Source organism: Dermacentor andersoni, chromosome 6 (assembly GCF_023375885.2).
Source record: "Dermacentor andersoni chromosome 6, qqDerAnde1_hic_scaffold, whole genome shotgun sequence".
Taxonomy (NCBI): domain Eukaryota; kingdom Metazoa; phylum Arthropoda; class Arachnida; order Ixodida; family Ixodidae; genus Dermacentor; species Dermacentor andersoni.
The window spans coordinates 9,883,174-9,900,538 of NC_092819.1; the positions used below are offsets into that span (position 1 = coordinate 9,883,174).

The following is a 17,365-nucleotide window of genomic DNA, read 5'->3' on the forward strand; positions in this document are numbered from 1 at the left end:
ATTGGTGGGTCTGGTGTTTGGCATTATTATATGAGTGAAACGGAATGGCAAGCCTGATGAGCCAATAATAAGCAGAAAACGCAGGTGTGTTGCCACGTAAGTTAGCCCAGTGTCCTGACTTGTCATTTTTAATTCTGGAGAAAGTTTGATTACAAAGGTGGGTAGTACCGAACATTGTCATGTACCTGCGGCAACAATGCTTTAAGTTCGGGATCTGTTCAGAGCTGAGCTTTTTTTTTTATTGAAATTGCATTTTTAACTTTGTACGTGTCTTTGAAAATGTCGTTTGACTTGAGGCAATTGCATCTAATTCAAAACAACCTGGCAGTGCATCAACACCGCAGCTAAATATATTTTGGAACATTTGTTAGTTTCCTGGCATCAAAGTCGAAACGCTCGCAATATTATGTGTGCAGATCTCCCAGAATTCTTCACGCAAATCGGGAAGGAAGTGCCGCATATTAGTCTCCGCGCTACTCCTCGAACAAGAGCGAAAATGCTCCCACTTACAATTTTGCACCTGCTTCTCAGAAAGCTGCAGCTTTGCCCTGAAGTATTTTGTGTCCATGTGGAGGTAATAAATGATATCTGCCACTTTTTGCAGTTTCACAGAAAAGCTTATATATACGGTCCGTCAAGTCATAGCAGAAGGCCTATTTCCAGAGCCATTTGTAACAGGACAGTAGTGGCTCGTGGCGACCTTTTTGTGCAAGTAGCTTTTTATTTTTTTCCTGAGGTTAATAAAACGAGACGAAACTTCTCCGCAGGTCATCAATCGAACTGCCGTGTCAGATATCAGGTTCCCGAAATCAAATTATGCCTCTTTCAGAAATTCACGGAAGTGATGGTGATTGCGCCCATAACACCTGATAACGTCTGAAAGAACAGATTGCAAAACGAAGGACACATCCACGTATTTCCAACAGAGGACCTGCTAGTGGATCATACAATGCAAATACATTGGCGTTGAGAATCTGCCAACTTCAGTAGCTTTTATTATTTGCCGAGTGCTTTGTCACTCCGGACATGCCTTTACCTCGACCAATTGTGACACATTTTAGTTTGCCCCGCGGCCAGCTTTAGGTGGCTCTTAACAACATCTAGTGCGTTGCTTTCATCCGCATCGCAGTGAATGATTCGGCTGAATAAAAGGTTAAAAATTTGCTGTCTTAACCGGAATGCGCCGTACATTGCTGCAAGAGAAATAATGCGCTCAAGGAAAAAAACGCAGTCGAGGACGGCAAGTGGGTTGATTGGTACAAAACAGCGATAATCGAAGGTCTCTTGGCTGTGCCTTGCCGTGGACTTAACTGCACCGTTGCTAATTAGGATTAATCACTGATGTTATGTATACCGGGAACCATCGAACGCAGTTTGATGAACTGCAAATAACTAAGTATATGGTCTGGGCGCCAGGTTTCAGTACGCGCCAATATAGTGCCTGGCGAAAGTGCGTGCTGTGCGCGCGCAGCACACCGTGTCGAACACGTGACATGTTAGCGAACGAATGCAAGGCAGTGCGGAGGCGAGCCTAGAGTGCGTAGGAAAATATCGGGCTCACCGAGAGCAGTGCACAGGTAGTCAAAATTTCCGAAGTAGGAGGCAATAAACTGAGCTTACCGGCAGCATCGGAAGTACAAGTGTTGCGGCAAAGCGCAGGAAAGGATGCCGGTTATCGCCGCTTGTTCCAACTCACGGTAATGGGGAGGAGCCGCAGATATTGTTTTTGCTGGCATTAGTAAGTAGGTAGAAAGTGATGGGAGGGGGTTGGGGGTCACGAGCCATCATTTAAAGTCCAGTGCCCGGTCAGATGACACGACCCCGATCTATATACTATTGTCTTATCCTACCCTGACATATCTTTTTATATCCTATTCTTAAACTATTTTGTCGTACTTTATGCTATCATACGCCATCAAATGCAATGCTCCATTTTCTAGTGCCCTATTTGTGTAAATAGTACTTCATCACCACTTTCTAGAGTATCTGATAAAACGTTGTCACTATTCTCTGCTGTCGATAACTTCCGGTGTTCCTTATCAGAATGTTGCTTATTTATGTTCAGCGTCGCCGTAGACGGAGTTTCCTACTAGTATCGCTTACCTTAATGCTATAGCGTTCTGATTCACCAATAATGCCACTGATACGCTGTTATTGCACTGTTGTGTACTTAGCTGGGACCCCTTATATAATAGTGTACGTCGTTTGCGTATTGCTTGCTTTTTTTCCCGCCCTGGACACGGCTGGTTCTTTCTTTTCGCGCGCTTGCACTCACCTGACGTGTATCAACGTCGTGACGTCCGTGTATCAGCAAATCTCCTTTCTTTCTTTTTGCCGCTTTTGTGTTCCGGCTGCTTATCAGACCAAGGCTATCGGGGTGCGCATGACTGTACTGTGCCGTCGGCCCCAGTCGCCTTTCATCTCTCTTTATTGACGACAGTCGCACCGCTTCTCACACCTCCTTCCCAAAATTACAACACAACAGTAATGACACTGTTTTATCGTTTACAGCTTGTCGCGCCATCTATCACAAATGTAACTAACTGTTTTATTGAAAATACACTACCACTTGAGCGCGTGAAAACCACGTTATTCTAAGAATAGGGGGAAGTCGCGTTATTTTTTGCCCAAACGAACACGAACGGGTCTTGAAGACGAGTTTCGCGGCTCTTGTGACTGACGCACTGTGGAGCGTTGACAACGCGGCTACGTCGTGTGAGTGTCTTGGGATCAACTTGTGTGAACCAAGCATGTGCTATGTTGTCCCCGGCTGGCACGGGGTTATGCCGCGACGCCACCGCCTGCTGCCGCTTTGGTGCACTTTTTGCGTTCCTGCTGCTTCCCGTCATCTCTTACAGCAGCGGTGCCGTTGTCAAGAGGGCGGCTGACATTGTTATCGTGGTCGATGGCGCCGCAAGCGACAGACCGCTCCGGTCTCGAGGTATGCAACTCTTCAAAACTTGCGCACCTTTCGGGCTACATCCTGCATGCCTAAGGGAGCACGCAAATAAAAGAACTTAAACTAAGGAGGATAAAAGAAGGGCAAGATGGGCCTAGAAGTGACTTCGTGTAACTGTTCCTTGAGCAACAAAATAGTCTTGTAATCAGAATTGTGTAAAAAATTGATTTCCGACGTCATGATACGTATGTGAGCAAGCCTGCACGACAAGGTAGCCGAGGGAAGTCTGGATACACTCTTGTCAGGTAGAAGTGTAATTACTAAAATCAGGCTAATGACCGATGTCGAAACACCCGCACAAACACACGTACGCACGCACAGACTCACTGGTGTCTTCGGACCATTGCAGGCCGGACAGTTGGTGACACTCCTGTACGGTTCTGGTTGTGGAATGGCGGCCTGCAAAGATCAGAGTGCGAATAGCCGATCTGTACCGCCCAAGAAAAACGACGTATTTGTTTCTTCGCAATGATTACCACCCGTAATAATACGATTGGCATTCTTAGGACACCTTGTGCTTTTTCCTGTACCTATCTGTCGGTGGCCCCGCCGACGTGGGCCACTGGGCAGCGCGCCGGGCTGCTGGAAACGAGTTCGAAACGAACCGTTGGACGGACTCGGATCACTGGGCATGCCACACTGTGTGTTCAACGAGTGAGTGAGTGAACTTTATTTCGGCGTCCAAGCTGTTAATGCCTGAAGAGGGGCGGCCACTCTATTCCAGGTAGCCGTGGCTCTGTGCTGATAGCCTAGCCGTGTTCCCCAGGCGTAGCTGGTCCTCAGGTCTTGGGCTTGCCAGCTGGGCCTTGTTAGGAATGGCCGTACGGGGTGGCAACGTGCCAGCTATTTCAGCCCGCTGTACGTGTTCCAATCCAACCAGACGGGGCGCACTGCAGAGAACTGCGGATAACCGGCAGCCACGTGGCGCGGGGTCAGCTCAGGAATGTGGTACTCGGCAGCGCCACCCTTGACGGAGCAGAGTTCTACGAAGCCCTCTGACGTCGGCTCCGGACCTTTACACCTGTGTGTGTGTGCAACACGAGTATGTGAGCCCGCCTCCTCCAAAAGGGCGGGTCATCTTCGGTGACGTCGAACGGTGACGTCGAACGGTGACGTCGAACGGTGACGTCGAACGGTGACGTCGAACGGTGACGTCGAACGATGACGTCGAACGATGACTAGACGAACGTTTCCGTCCACTGGGAATGAAGGGGGGAGCAAGTGCTTATAAGCAGCGTTTGCCGGCTGCTAGGGTGTGCTCGTGTCGTCCTCGTCGTAGTGAGCCGAGTGCTCGTTGTCATGCTCGAAATGTACTAGTGAGCTGTGTGCTCGTAAGCTGTTTGCTGTATGCGTCGTCTTGCGGGCACCATTTGGGAGTCACGCTAGACTGTCGATGTATGTCTTGTTTTAAATGTAAATCCTGGAAATAAATCCTGCTCGCCTAGTCCTGTCGCACCAAGGTCCTCCCAACGACTACGACCGCTCAAATCCCAACAGCCTGCACTGGTTGGTGCTTGGATGGGCGAATGCAAAAATAACCTATGTGCACCGCTCTTCAACGGAAAAAAAGAAAGAAGTCATCCTTTAAAATTTATCCGGTGCTAGGCGGAATCGAACCCGCGTCATATATATTCAGCCAACCATTTCTAAATTCATGCACGTGCCAAGCGCGTACTTCGAGGCGGTACTGTTAGGTGGCACAGTGTGTCCACAACGATTCGCGAGGGAGGAGCACCTGCACACACGCCTCGTGCATGACGCGTCTCTGCGGTGGCAATACGGTGTGTCGCTGCATTGCTGCAATGCTAATCGCATTGACGTCGACATTGGGTGTTGGTGGATTTTTTTTTACGGCAGAGTTGAAATTTTTGCGACACTTTATTATTTGTTTATTGATATTTGTTATGTGTATTGATTTTTCGCAGCATGTATCTGTGCTGATATCTGTGCTGATACACTACACCGAGTAAATGAAGGTACCCGTGTTGGGTTACTTATTTATGCAGACGTGCTAAGTGTCGCGGTCTGTTTAACAACAAAATTAGTGCGGTACAACTTTGTTCCCCTTGAGAAAGAAGGATCATGCATTGTAACATTGCTGTTAAGAGGAAGCTTCAGCTCCGGCCAAACTCCGATGCCGCCTATTCAAATACATGCAAAACGCAGAAACGCTTTTCTTAGATAACCACTGGGCCGATTTTAATCAAGTTTGTTGCAATTGAGAGAGAATGTTAAATTCTAGTGACTGTTGGAAGCGGAATTCTCAGTTTGTCCCCTAATGGTTTAAAAGGATTCTTCAAAAATTGGTATGTGTGAAAAAAAATGTAAGCACGAAGTTTACAAGTTCGTAGCTCTGTGCTAAGAACAGATATCGCAATTATGTAAACTGCACCAGTTAGAGCATCCAAAGCGACAAATTTGATTTATAAATTTACATCTTACATGAATTTGTTACATTGTTCGCAATTGTTTTGCAAAAGTCCTACTCACATATTAGTGGTCTATTTGAAAGCCATATATATAATACCTCAATTTTGTCCGCTTTGCATGCAATATATTATACAATTTACATAATTGTGAAATCGTTTTTCATTGCTGAGTTACAGAGTTCTAAACTTCATAGTCTCGTTTTCTGAAAATTTGCGGTTTTCAACAATCTTTATGAAAATATTGACAGATTAAGTAATGAATTCGCTAGCAATAGTCACAAGATTATAAACTTTTTCTTATAAAAGCAACTAACCCCATCAAATTTGGTGCAGGTGTTGCCGAGAAAAACGATTTCCCCTTTCTCATCTATTTAGATAGGGGCCACCGAGCTAAAACTTCCTCTTAATATGTGGTTCGTTTATATTACTAACTTTTCTTCCAAAGGTAATAATTTAGTCTGCGTGGGTGAGAGAGGAAGAAATGCAAATAAAAGAAATCACCGACGATTACGATACTCCCTAATGCTATATCTGAGCGCAGCTCTATACGTGTTTTCATTTGGCGATATATTGGCTGGCGCGGACAATGTGTCTCGTGCGACACATTGCAAACGGAGCGAAGTGTGGCGCGACTGCCTCGTGAATCGGGAGACCCTGAGAGGCAGCGCGTGGGTGACGCGTGGGCGCGATTCACAGCAGCTGCCGTATGCAGACCTTCGCCCATGCAGCGCATTTGTTTCTATATATGGTATTGGTGAACCTGCGGTAGGTGCGGGGAGAGGCTGACCGTCCTCCACGCCCTCCTGGAGTGTCGGGCAGCCGAATCTGAGAGAAGGAAACATTTTTCTCTGGCATACCGGCAGCACATCCCCCTACATCCCGTAATGCTACTCGGCCCAGAACCTTTATTTGACACCAACGCAGTTCTAAGTTTTCTGAAAGATGTTGTCTTGCATGTTGTTAGCCCCACATGTTCATAGCGGGTCCTCGCTTCAGAGGATGCCACTGTGATAGCTCTTTCGTATAGCACATGCCTCCAGGCCCTTGTGTTTCAAGGGCTCTGGCGAGGCAGCAGTGCTCCAAGTAATTTTACTATCTCATATATTTTCTATTTTGCATCATTCTCCTACGATGGATTTTAATGTTCATAGTATTCGTCATTAATCATCGCCATAATTTTATTGCACGTAGATTTTACGCACTTTACAGCAACTATTTTTAGGCTACTTTACGGCCAAGTCACATCTCCATAATACATCGTCAACATCACCACTTGTCATGGCGCTCTTTGGCCAAACCTGGCCCTTGCGCCATTAAACACCACATATCATCATCATCATGGTATTGGTGGACGCGCTCGCCGCATGCCATCGGTGAACAGACGACGGCGCGCTACTCTGGCGCCATATATCGTAGCGGTCCTCGCCGCAGAGCCTGTCTTGTGCGACACTACGCTTTTCTTCTCGCGCTTTCCCCATACCCTCCTCCTTCGCTTTCCTCCTCGCGCTCTGTTCGCTATCTCTGTCTTTCATCCCTCGCTGCGCTCCGCGTTCGCTCTTTCATCCTTCTATGTGCTTTTAGCTCGGTTACGTCGACGCTCAACGCTGGAATGGGCGCACACTGCACTGGGCAGTGTAGCCAACCTAGTAAAAGAAGTAAGAAAGAGATATTAAGAGAAGGAAAAAAATTCACGCAGGAACTCCTCTGGGAATATGCGTAAGCATTGTGCCATTGGCTCAACTTCACGCAGCCCGGTGTCATTATCAATGTTAAGAAACTTGATCCGACCAATATGAGCGACAGCGCTGCGGCGACATGAACTTCTGGAGACGGAGGCGCAAGTTGAATTGTTGACGTAAGCAAACTGCTGCAGGTGGCGGTGCCAGGTGCGCCGATTACGTTCCGATCGTTATAAGCCAGTATCGCTATTTAGCGCCTTTTTCGTCCGCGTCGAACCGTTATCAACCGATATCAACCGTACTCCGGCAGCGGCTGCGTATGGCGCGGTCTCGTGGCCCTGTGTTCTAGCCGCTTAGTTTACGCTGAAGCAAGACGCGAATGCCGTATCTTGAAAGCGATCTGCGATGGGGACACAGTGCGCCGAGCGCTCATAACTTCGTGTGCCTCATAACTTCGTGTGCGCTATGCTGTCGTCGCTTAGTTCGCGTTGAAGCAAGAGGCAGCATGAAAGTGAATTCGCTCGCTTCTGCGGGCTATTTCTTGAAAGCGATCGTCTTGCATCCCGGACGGACGGGTTTCCTCATTGGGTAAGCATAGAATTGCTTACGAATTTAAAAATTGAGATTTCATATGCACTGGAGACGCTTACACAATGAAAATTCTCAGCGCTGTGCTACTATCTGGAAGCGTTAAGGCAGTTGCGATGTGTTACAATTACTTTCAGATTTGGAAATTTATGTCCGTTCTTGGCAAATTGGGGAGGCCGATGTAAGAACTGCGAAGACGGAGCCATTGATGCGCTCGCGCCATTGACTGCGTTAAGGGAGCATGGCGTAACACAGAGTTAGTACGAAAATAATAAAAATTAAAAAAAAAAGCAACGAAAGCCGCAGAAGAAAAGAAAGAAATGTGTACTGAGAATGAAGAAATTTAGTAGCGTAGTTAGTGGTATACAGATGTAGGTGCACATGCTGTAGTATAGGATATGTGGCACACGGAACAGCCGACACAGGCTTCAGACTCAGGCGTATACTAGCGTCTAACTGAGCCTAGAACGTAAAAGATGGCCCCCGGCCTCTCTTCGAACGCGCTCCCTGGCCCGAAGATCGTCTTCTTCTTTCATGTGGGAATAGTTCGGGAAATTCAACACATTCCCGAACGTGAAGTGCGGTAATGCCGGTAGTTCTGGCAGATACAGTCTGGATGGCCCTTGTCACGAGTCCGTCTTGTCGCTTTATTTTGCAAGAGCGAACGTGTCTATCTTATCCTCCGCAGACTTCAATCACCCTTGCGAGTTCCCACATTTGACGTGAAAGGTTTTCAGCATGTACATTAAGTACAACATCGCCTTCCTTAATTTTGTCTTGCCCCATTTGTCACAGAAGTGTGATGATCTAAGTTGGTGTAAGTACTCTTTAGTCTATCTTTCCCAAATGTTTTCGGTCAAGCGTATTCTGTACTGCAGTCTCCGGACAGCCACCATACGCATTGATATCTCCGGTTCCTTTATGTTGCCTTGTGGTATCGTCGTGAACCTACGACCTATGAATAGATCAGCCGGAGTCATGGTTCGTCGTCTTCCGACTCAATGAAAGTCGGGCGCCGAAACGTCAATCTGTGTTTTGAATTTTTTCAGTTGGCAAGTGTACGTTTATTCAGCGGTGTTCTTTCCTCGCCAAACGAGTTTTCGTCAAACCCTAGACTTCAATGAAAGTAAGTGGACTAGAATTTACGACGGCTTTAACTTCTGCGAGTACTGTCATGAGTTCTTCGGATTTGAGGCAGGCTCTCTGAGCAATCTTGCGAAGCGGTGTCTCTACAGTTCTTACAGGCCGCTCTCACCATCCAGTCCACCATGGAGTGTTTGGCACAATAAACTTCCATTTGATGCCTTTACTGCTCAGGTGTCAGGCGCCATCATCTTCTAGCGACATTGTGCAAAGTTTTTGTAGATCCCCTGACATTTTCTTGAAGGCCCTCGCATTGTCAGAATAGATGACCTAGGGGAGGCCTCGACGGGCACGAAAGCGACGCAAGAACATCAAGAGTGCTTCAGAGGTCATGCTGGACACAAATTCTAAGTAGATTGCTCTTGAAGTTGCGCACGTGAATAGAGCAATGTAGTTATTCGTCTCTCCTAACGGTATCCTTAGGAAGAGAGGTCCCATCAAGTCCATTCCGACCACTCCAAACGCGTATGCTTGTGTTACCCGATGCTTTGCGAGTGTAACTACTGGAACGTTGCCTGGTGGAACGGTGGAACGTTCACACAAGTAACATTCCCTGGTTGCTTTCTTCACCAAGCTTCGTGCTTTGCACATCCAGAAGCGCTCTTTCATCGGCGTCAGTGTATCTCGCACACCTACGTGAAGTACTTTGCAGTGGGCTTTGATTGCGCTTAGCTTTGAAAAGTGGGGATTACTCGCCAGTATTATCGGATGCTTGAGGTCTTCCGGAGATTCCATCCGCATTAGGCGGCCACCAACCCGAAGTATTCTATTTTCGTCCTGGAAGGGTTTGAGGGCTGCCATGGGTGACGTTATGTCGATAGAACGCCCTTCTGAGACAGCTTTGATGTCTGCTTTGAAAAACACATCTTGTACCTGTCGAATCCAGTATTGCTCGACTCTCTATAGCTCCTCTGCCGTGAAGGGGACCAGTCACTTTACGCTGCCATTATGTCTGCTGCAATTGACGAACCTCAGTACTCATGCTGTAACTCCCAGCAGCTTATCAAGTCTGCTGTAACGCTCCATTACAATAAGTGGAAGCGTGACGTCAGTGATAATTGATGCCAGAACAGCGACCTTTTCACAGTAGACGACTTTGTTGCCTTCTGTTTGTAGTGGTTGTGATGTCCACACGTGTTCAGGTTCCTGAAGCCAGTGAGGTCCATGCCACCACAAGCTGCTCGTAGCTATCTGGTCAACAGATACACCTCATGTCAACAGGTCGGCAGGATTTTCAGTACCAGGGCAATACTTTTGAGTGGAAGGCTCGGTTCGCTCTTGGATTTCAGTGACTGTTGGGAACGGATTGTTTCCATTTCTATGCATCGCCCCTAAGCTACGATAATATTATTATCGAGTCCGTCCACATAGTGTAGCGCAGCTGGAAGTCCGTAAGCGCGCTGGATACGAAGCTCATCAACCTTGCGCCACTTAATATTCCCAAAAATTCTAGACGAGGCAAAGTTACCGCCTTGACTGGAGCAACGCGTGACTTTGCGATGAGTAACTAGGGTCGTCTTGTTCGGTCAGTCACAACGTAGACCACTGCGGTGTATGCGAATGGACTTTCATCGCAAAAAACGTGGACTTCTAGTACGCAGGACAGTTTCACATTGCTGATGCCGATGTAACGCAGTACCTTAATTGAGTGCAGCTTTGTCAACTGGATCACCCAGTCTTGCCATTCTGTTCGTATATTTGTGGGCAGACACTCATCTTAGTCAATTCCATGGATCCAGATCTTTTGAAACAATATTCGTGCGGACACCGTATATGGCGCGATGAGTCCCATCCGATCGAACACTCTTGATGTTGCTTGTAGGACTAACCTGTTCGTGTCTGACTTTTCTTTAAGAAAACCAAGAAGATTTTCCATCGAGAAGCTGTACTCATCGCTCTAGGGACTCCAAACAATACCCAGTACTTTACTGAGGCTTCACGAAGTACAACCATTTCTTGACTGGTTAGGCGGTGCTCGCTTTCCAACGGGCTCATAAGCTCACTAGAGTTTGTCGTCCACAGCGAAGACTCATTCCTGCGGAGAGCAAGAGCTCTTGCACCTCTCTGCAAAAGTGTGCAGCTTCGTCCTCCGTATCAGCTCCTGTAACTAAATCATCGACGTAAAACGACTCGACCAAAGTCTTGGTGGTCGAAGACATACTTGGTGGCGCTCTTCTTACGCGGTGAATAGTTGCTGTCCGCAGAAATGAGCTGCATGTTGCTCCAGAAGGTACTCTGATCATCCTCCATTCCTATGCGTCCTTATGCGGAAACTCGGCAACATCTCCTTCTTTGAACCACGGAAATCGAAAGGCATTTCTGTCTTCTTGAATCGAAATCTGAAGGAAGGCTTTCTCCATATCTGCCATTATGGCGGTGGGATGCGTACAAAAGCGCAATAACATTTTGGCGAGGTCCTGATATAAGTTGTCGCCCTTTTCCAAGCACTCGTTAAGCGTCTTGCATCCCCGTGTTCTTGACGACGCGTCGAAGACGACTCGTACCTTTGTTGTCAGCGCTTGTTCTCGGATAACTTCTTTATGTGGCATGTAATATACCTTCGCCGGATTTCGAAGTGGGTCTTTTACAACTTCCGCATGACCGGCTAATAGATGGTCACGAATCGTGGCGTCGTAGGTATGTGGAAGAGCCTCCTTGCTGCACAAGCGGCTCAAAAGTTTCTTTAGATTGGTAATGGCGACTTACTTGTTATCACACTGCTCAAACCCGGTTTTCCAAGGCAATGACGCTTCGTATCTGCCACCTCGTAGCTCTGTCTTTTTCTCGAAGTGCTGCCTAGTTGAGCTCATCTCAATTTTCTTGTTGGCAGTATCGGAGATACCCATACTCTCCAGTTCCGAAAATGAACGGATTAACTCGTCATCGACCTCTACGTGCGTCTTCAACACGCATACTATGACTCGGGAGTTTACTCCCTTTGACGACGAGTACTCGGTGCTCCCTTGAGAGGTCCATCCGAACTTTGAGTTGATAGCAATGAATGTTTCCCGGTTTCCAGGTTTCGAGAGTTCACCTGTCATGAACGCTCACATCTGTTCCGAGTCATCAGCACACTTATTCCGTTTTCTCTCAATGGACGGGTGAATCAGGTCATAGGCGATATCGTGTCTAGTTTTCCTGAACGATGTGACGAACGACGAAGTCATCGTGCCGGCTGATATGTCTTGGCGAATGGGGGGTATCTCGATAGCTCTCAATGTAACTTCCACGTTGGAATGCTGATTTCGGAGATGGCGTTCGACGATGTGAAGTCTTTTCGGTGTGCAACTGCTAACATTGGCGAAAGTGTTGGTTGATATGGTAGCAAATCCAATACACCTCAACTTCAAGTGCCCCGAAAGAGCTTCTGCTACGAACATCCGTTCACTTTCTCTGTCTAACACGCCTGTGGCATAACGACACGAATAATCGGTCACTGCCCATGCTCGGAAAATCTGTAGAAGCACGCATGTCAAAGTGTCACCCCTTTCGTTGCTCTTAGTTGTAGCTGCACATACAGTCGTACTGCTGCCTTCCACATCTTCGTAGGCCTTTCGGTTTATCTTATCTGGGTCGCAAATACTGGACGCATGACGACCTCTGCAGCCGGAGCACGCAATTCTCCGTCGGCAACCTCTTGCGCGGTGACCTCTACTGGTACATCGAAAGCACCGCATGTCGGCGGAGAGAAGCTTCTTCTACTCTGACAGCGGTAGGTCTGTACGGCAGGACTCCGCCAAATGCTGCGTTGGCTTGCAAAGTGCAGCCCGTAATTGGAGGGATTTCGGAAGCTTAGTTATGAAGCACAGATGACGTTGGGGCCGCACTGTGACAGCGACGACTCTTATTGTCTCGAGGATGAGCCGCCTCGTCGTATCCCCTTTTTGATTCCCAAAGTCATTCTTTTCTGGGCTTTCTAGTTCAATAGAGATGAACTGAAGCAGACGCTCTAATTTCGTGCCATGCTGACCGTTGTTATTGGCGGAACTTGGGCAGCGCAAGATCTGTGATACGTTACGACGATGTCATGTGGCATTACCCTGAGCAGAAGGTCGCGTAACTTCGAACAGAAAGACAACTTGCTAATGACAAGCACCTCCAGTGCTCGTGTGTTAAGGAGCACCTGATCTCGCATCTTTCGCAGTTTTGTCACTTCATTAGAAGAACGCACAGGAGTGAGCCTTCGAGGCCTTGAAGAATATTCCTGCTCCAATCGCTTCTTGTCGCCGAACCGTCTTTTCAGCATGTCCAACGCGTCCACGTAACACGCTTTGGTGGTAGTGTTACGGCTGGCGTCTAGCACCTCGTGCAGAAAGGACTTTCACCCGTCATGCCTCGCCAAATGAAGCGTGACTTCTCCTGTTACGGTTGGCACCTCGTGCGGAAAGGACTTTCACCCACCATGCCTCGTCGAAATGAAGCGTGACTTTTTAATTCGCCATGGTCATCTGGAGTGTCTGCCGGTCTGGTGGAAGCCCCGCAGTGTTTTCAGGCCTCTTTTGTATGTGTGTGCGACTTTAGAGGGACCCTTTCCTCGAACTGTGAAGCTCTACAGGGGAACTTCCGCGAACCAGCAACGCCCAAAAGAGAAGGAGAAGCGTCTGCGATTACCGGACCTGAGGCTTGGTGTAACCGGAGGCGGGACGTCCTCCTTCTTGCAGCAGACTCGGTATAACCAGGGGCTCGGTATAACCGGAGGAGGAGCTCCGGTTATACCTCTTTCCGGTTTGCCCTCTTTCCGCGAATCAGACTCTGTGCCGGTCACGTGACGTCGACGGAAGCAAGATCCCTCCCACGATTGCTGTGAGCCTATTTAATAGGCTCTGAAATGTACTTTTTTAGATCACTTCATGCTCTTCTCATCATCTTTCATCAACCTTTGAATAAACCGTGCAAGTTTCGCACTAGAAAGCGTCTCGTCCTTGCCCGGTCGCCATGGTCTACCGGATGCCTGCAGCCCGCCGACAACGCCACGCTACCCAATAGTAACGTCGGTCGAGCTTCGACAGGCAGGCGTCGCTGCAACTCGGCAGCAGTACGATACGCTACCCTGGAGTACGCAACAGTGGGCAGCCCCGCTGTAGCTGCCACCGCGTCTCCTTTCAAAAATAACCTAAGGTAGTTAAATTTGTCGGTAGCTGTAAGATTTTCGTTCCGGTTGATGATCAAGTTGAATTGCTCCCGGAACTCGTTCCACTAACACAGATCACCGGCGAAAGCATTAATTACCAACTTCGGCAACTTGGCTCATGGCCTATCAGAATTTCCCATGGCCGCTGGCATGTCGCGAACCTCGACAGGTGAAGGCGCTAAATTGGCTTCGGAATGCTAGTGGCGTATTAGATGCGGGTCGCATAGTCCTCATATTTAATCACGGTACCATAATCCATCTCGAATGCATCGTCACCTATGTGGCTTGGCTAGCTCCTCATTAATCTTCTTCAGTTCATCGTTATTGTTCTTGAGCCACTCGTAAATCGGTCCAATATTCTGTCGTACTGTGCACTTGCTTCTTTAATGATCCTGGTGTTCTGGGCCTTTCGCGTGGTCCTCTTCAATTTGAGCTTATCCATGGCGGCCGGCTGATCCATCTGCCTCTCAGTTGGTAGCCGCCAGCGAAGTCCCTTGATGGTAGTTCCCGGCTGTCGCCTCCCGGGTTTTACGGCACCAAATATAGAGTATGTGGCACGCGTACGGAACAGCCGACACAGACTTAAGACCCAGGCGTTTATTAGCGTCCACCTGAGCCCAATACGTAAAAGATGGCTCCCGGTCTCTCTTCAAACGCGCTCACGCGCTCCCTGGCCCGAAGATCCTCTTCTTTCATGTAGGAAGAGCGCGGGAAATTCAACAGTAGAGCAAGTGAACTTGGGTTTGAATGTCCGCAAACTTTCTTCACTCCTTCATCCGTACGTGGCATCCGCGGGAGTGCTACGATGTCTTTGTGTTTTCCCCAATGCACGTCTTTCACGTTCGCTGTCGTGACTTTGTTCCACGTTAAGCAGTCTGCGCGAGAACGCAAAATCTCTCGATCGTTGACTGCGATTGTTGGCTCAGAAGTCTGAAAGACGTGCATGAACGGACCATGAATAACGTACCGGCATACTTCTCCTGGTGCACTAGTCCGCCCGCCCCTCCCGTTATCTACTCTACCTCCCATTTTTTTCTAATGGTGCACAAGAACACTATAGGCATGTTAAAGCGTCCAAACGCAATAATTAAAACACATCGAGAAAGTGAGGGGAAATAAGCAAGGTCGATTCTTTACGCTTGTCAAGTATATACATAGGCACGAGTATATTGTAGACCCAGTGGAAAGAGCGATAGTGGGAGCTGTGTTGTTGAAGGCAGGTAATTAAGAGATATCTTTCTGCTTGCTGCGCTTCTTATACAAAAGATGCCATACCAACTAGCCCCAGTCGAAGCTTTATTGAATGTAAGAGGCAACATGGGACGGGGTAGACCTCGAATCCACCAGCTGTGCAGTACGCATATGATCCAAGGGAGCTGGGGATATTGTCTCATTTCTTGTGTCAGCCTCCCTTGTGTTTATTTTTTGCTCTTTGCAGTTTTCTTTTTGCTTCCGCGCATGCGATCATTTCTTCCCGTGAACTTTTTCGTCCTTTATTGGTGTTGAAAGCATGCAAATTTTCGTAATTCAGCTTCTCCAAACGAAAAGACCAGGGCCTGTCCCTCCGAGCGGCCGCTGCTTCTTCGGTGAGATATTATTTTCTGTTTTCTTCGAAGAATCAGTGCTGTGTTGAGACTTCACTGTTGTCCAGTGAGAACAGACATACCGTGGGATTCCTGTGTGCTAAAGATCACGCTCAATATCGCGTGGTTTGGCTGAGCTGCGCAGCGCATCTACGCCTACCACGGCGGTAGGCAGCAAAGAACACCGGCACGAGCCATATGTCCGACAGCGCGTTCCTAGGCGCATGAGTGCCGCAGGATCGACGTCGCACTCGGAAGTGCCACAACAAGCGCCCAATGTCATCAAGCCGGCGACGCTAGTTTTCAATGCCGCCCTACCTTCCAGCGCACCGTCAGTGAATATGGCTGAGACAAGCGACAGTGAAGCCAAGAAACCACGGGTTGACGACGACAAAACATCTATCTATAATCTAAGTGAAGATGAAGACATAGACTGCGATGAAACGCCGTTCTCCTTGGTAACGTATAAAAAGAAGCGGCCTGAGGGAATTCCAGTTGTTCTTCGACCCTCACAGGAAGGACGAAACTTCTGGCAAGTGAATCCAAACCGAGCTTCGTCGGAAATTGTCTCCGCGGCAAAAGAAAAAGTGCAGAATTTCCGCGTGAATAGAGATGGAAGGTTCTCTGTCAACGTTACTTCAGTCTCATCTGCAAGACATCTACTGTCGATGAGCGAAGTGGCTGGTTTGGAAGTCAAGCCATTCATTCCGGCGTCTTATACCAAGAATGTTGGCAAGATACGCCATGTGCCAGTTGAGTATACGGAAGAACAACTGGTTGACTTCCTGAAGGATTTTGGAGTGACATCAGCCCGTCGTCAGGCGCGCTACAATAGCCAAGAAGACGGAGCGGTAGAATCACGCCCTCTGAGAACCGTCATCCTCCATTTCAGAGAAGACAAACCAATGCCGCAACGAGTGTATTTAGGTTTCACGAGTCACCCCGTCGAAGAATATCATGGCCCTGCTCTAAGATGCTACAACTGCCAGAGATTTGGACATCTATCGAAGAACTGCCGCAGTCAGCGTCGCTGCAAGATATGCTCTGAAGACCACAACCATTCAGAGTGCAAGTCTGTGTGTCAACCAAAGTGTGCCAACTGTGGTGGAAACCATACAGCTTCCTACTCCGGGTGCCCTCAGAGCAGAGCTGCCTCACGGTTACGCAGACATGAGTTAAAATACGGAAGGCTGCCTCATCGTAATGCGCCCCCACCCAACCTTGATGCTGTATAAGATGCGTGCCTCCAACTCCTAGCAAAGAAAAAGAGCAAGGGGTCCATATGAGCTATTCTGCAGCTCTGAAACACTCAGGTCGACAACGTTCTGACAGCGAGCGGCATGATCCCCCTTCAGAGAATGCTACTCATCTTGCCCAGGCTTCGAGTGAAATTCGCCGACCTTCTCAGCAACGCCCTCAGCCATTGACACAGCAACCTCATCTAACGTCTGAGCGACTGCCTCAGTATTCGCCTCAACCACACCAGTAATTCCAGCGACCATCTCAGTCAACTCTTCAGCGACCTGCTTCGAGCACGCATGGAGCTTCAGCGTCGTTTGGGGATTACGCGTCTTTACCTGTAGCACAGATGATCCTGCCCATGCTATTCGCAGCTCTGCGTGCAATTCTAAGTGCCATTCCACAAGCAAACAATCTACCAGAGGTAAAAGCAGTGCTTTCTATGGAATCGTTGGTGCTTCCACAGCCACCAACAGCTCCACGGCAGGCTTACAATGAATAATCGTTACAACAATGTTTTCGTGGAATGCTAACAACAATGTTTTCGTGGAATTTCAGTGGAATGCTAATAGCCTTCGAAATAAGTCAGCTGATTTTCGCAAACTACTAGCTCA

The 17,365-nt window shown here is 48.2% G+C and overlaps 1 protein-coding gene across 2 annotated transcripts in view; it reads left to right on the forward strand.

Moving 5' to 3' along the window:
* The first annotated feature begins 2,662 nt into the window (after window positions 1-2,662).
* LOC126521675 (uncharacterized) overlaps window positions 2,663-17,365 on the forward strand; it is a 102,577-nt gene continuing 87,874 nt past the window's right edge. The window contains exon 1 of one of the 2 annotated variants that reach the window (XM_055065808.2): window positions 2,663-2,941. In XM_055065808.2, the coding sequence (XP_054921783.1) occupies window positions 2,758-2,941 (184 nt within the window). In that variant the 5' untranslated portion in view covers window positions 2,663-2,757. The remainder of the gene's footprint in view (window positions 2,942-17,365) is intronic. The other variant, XM_050170402.3, reaches the window with a different exon arrangement.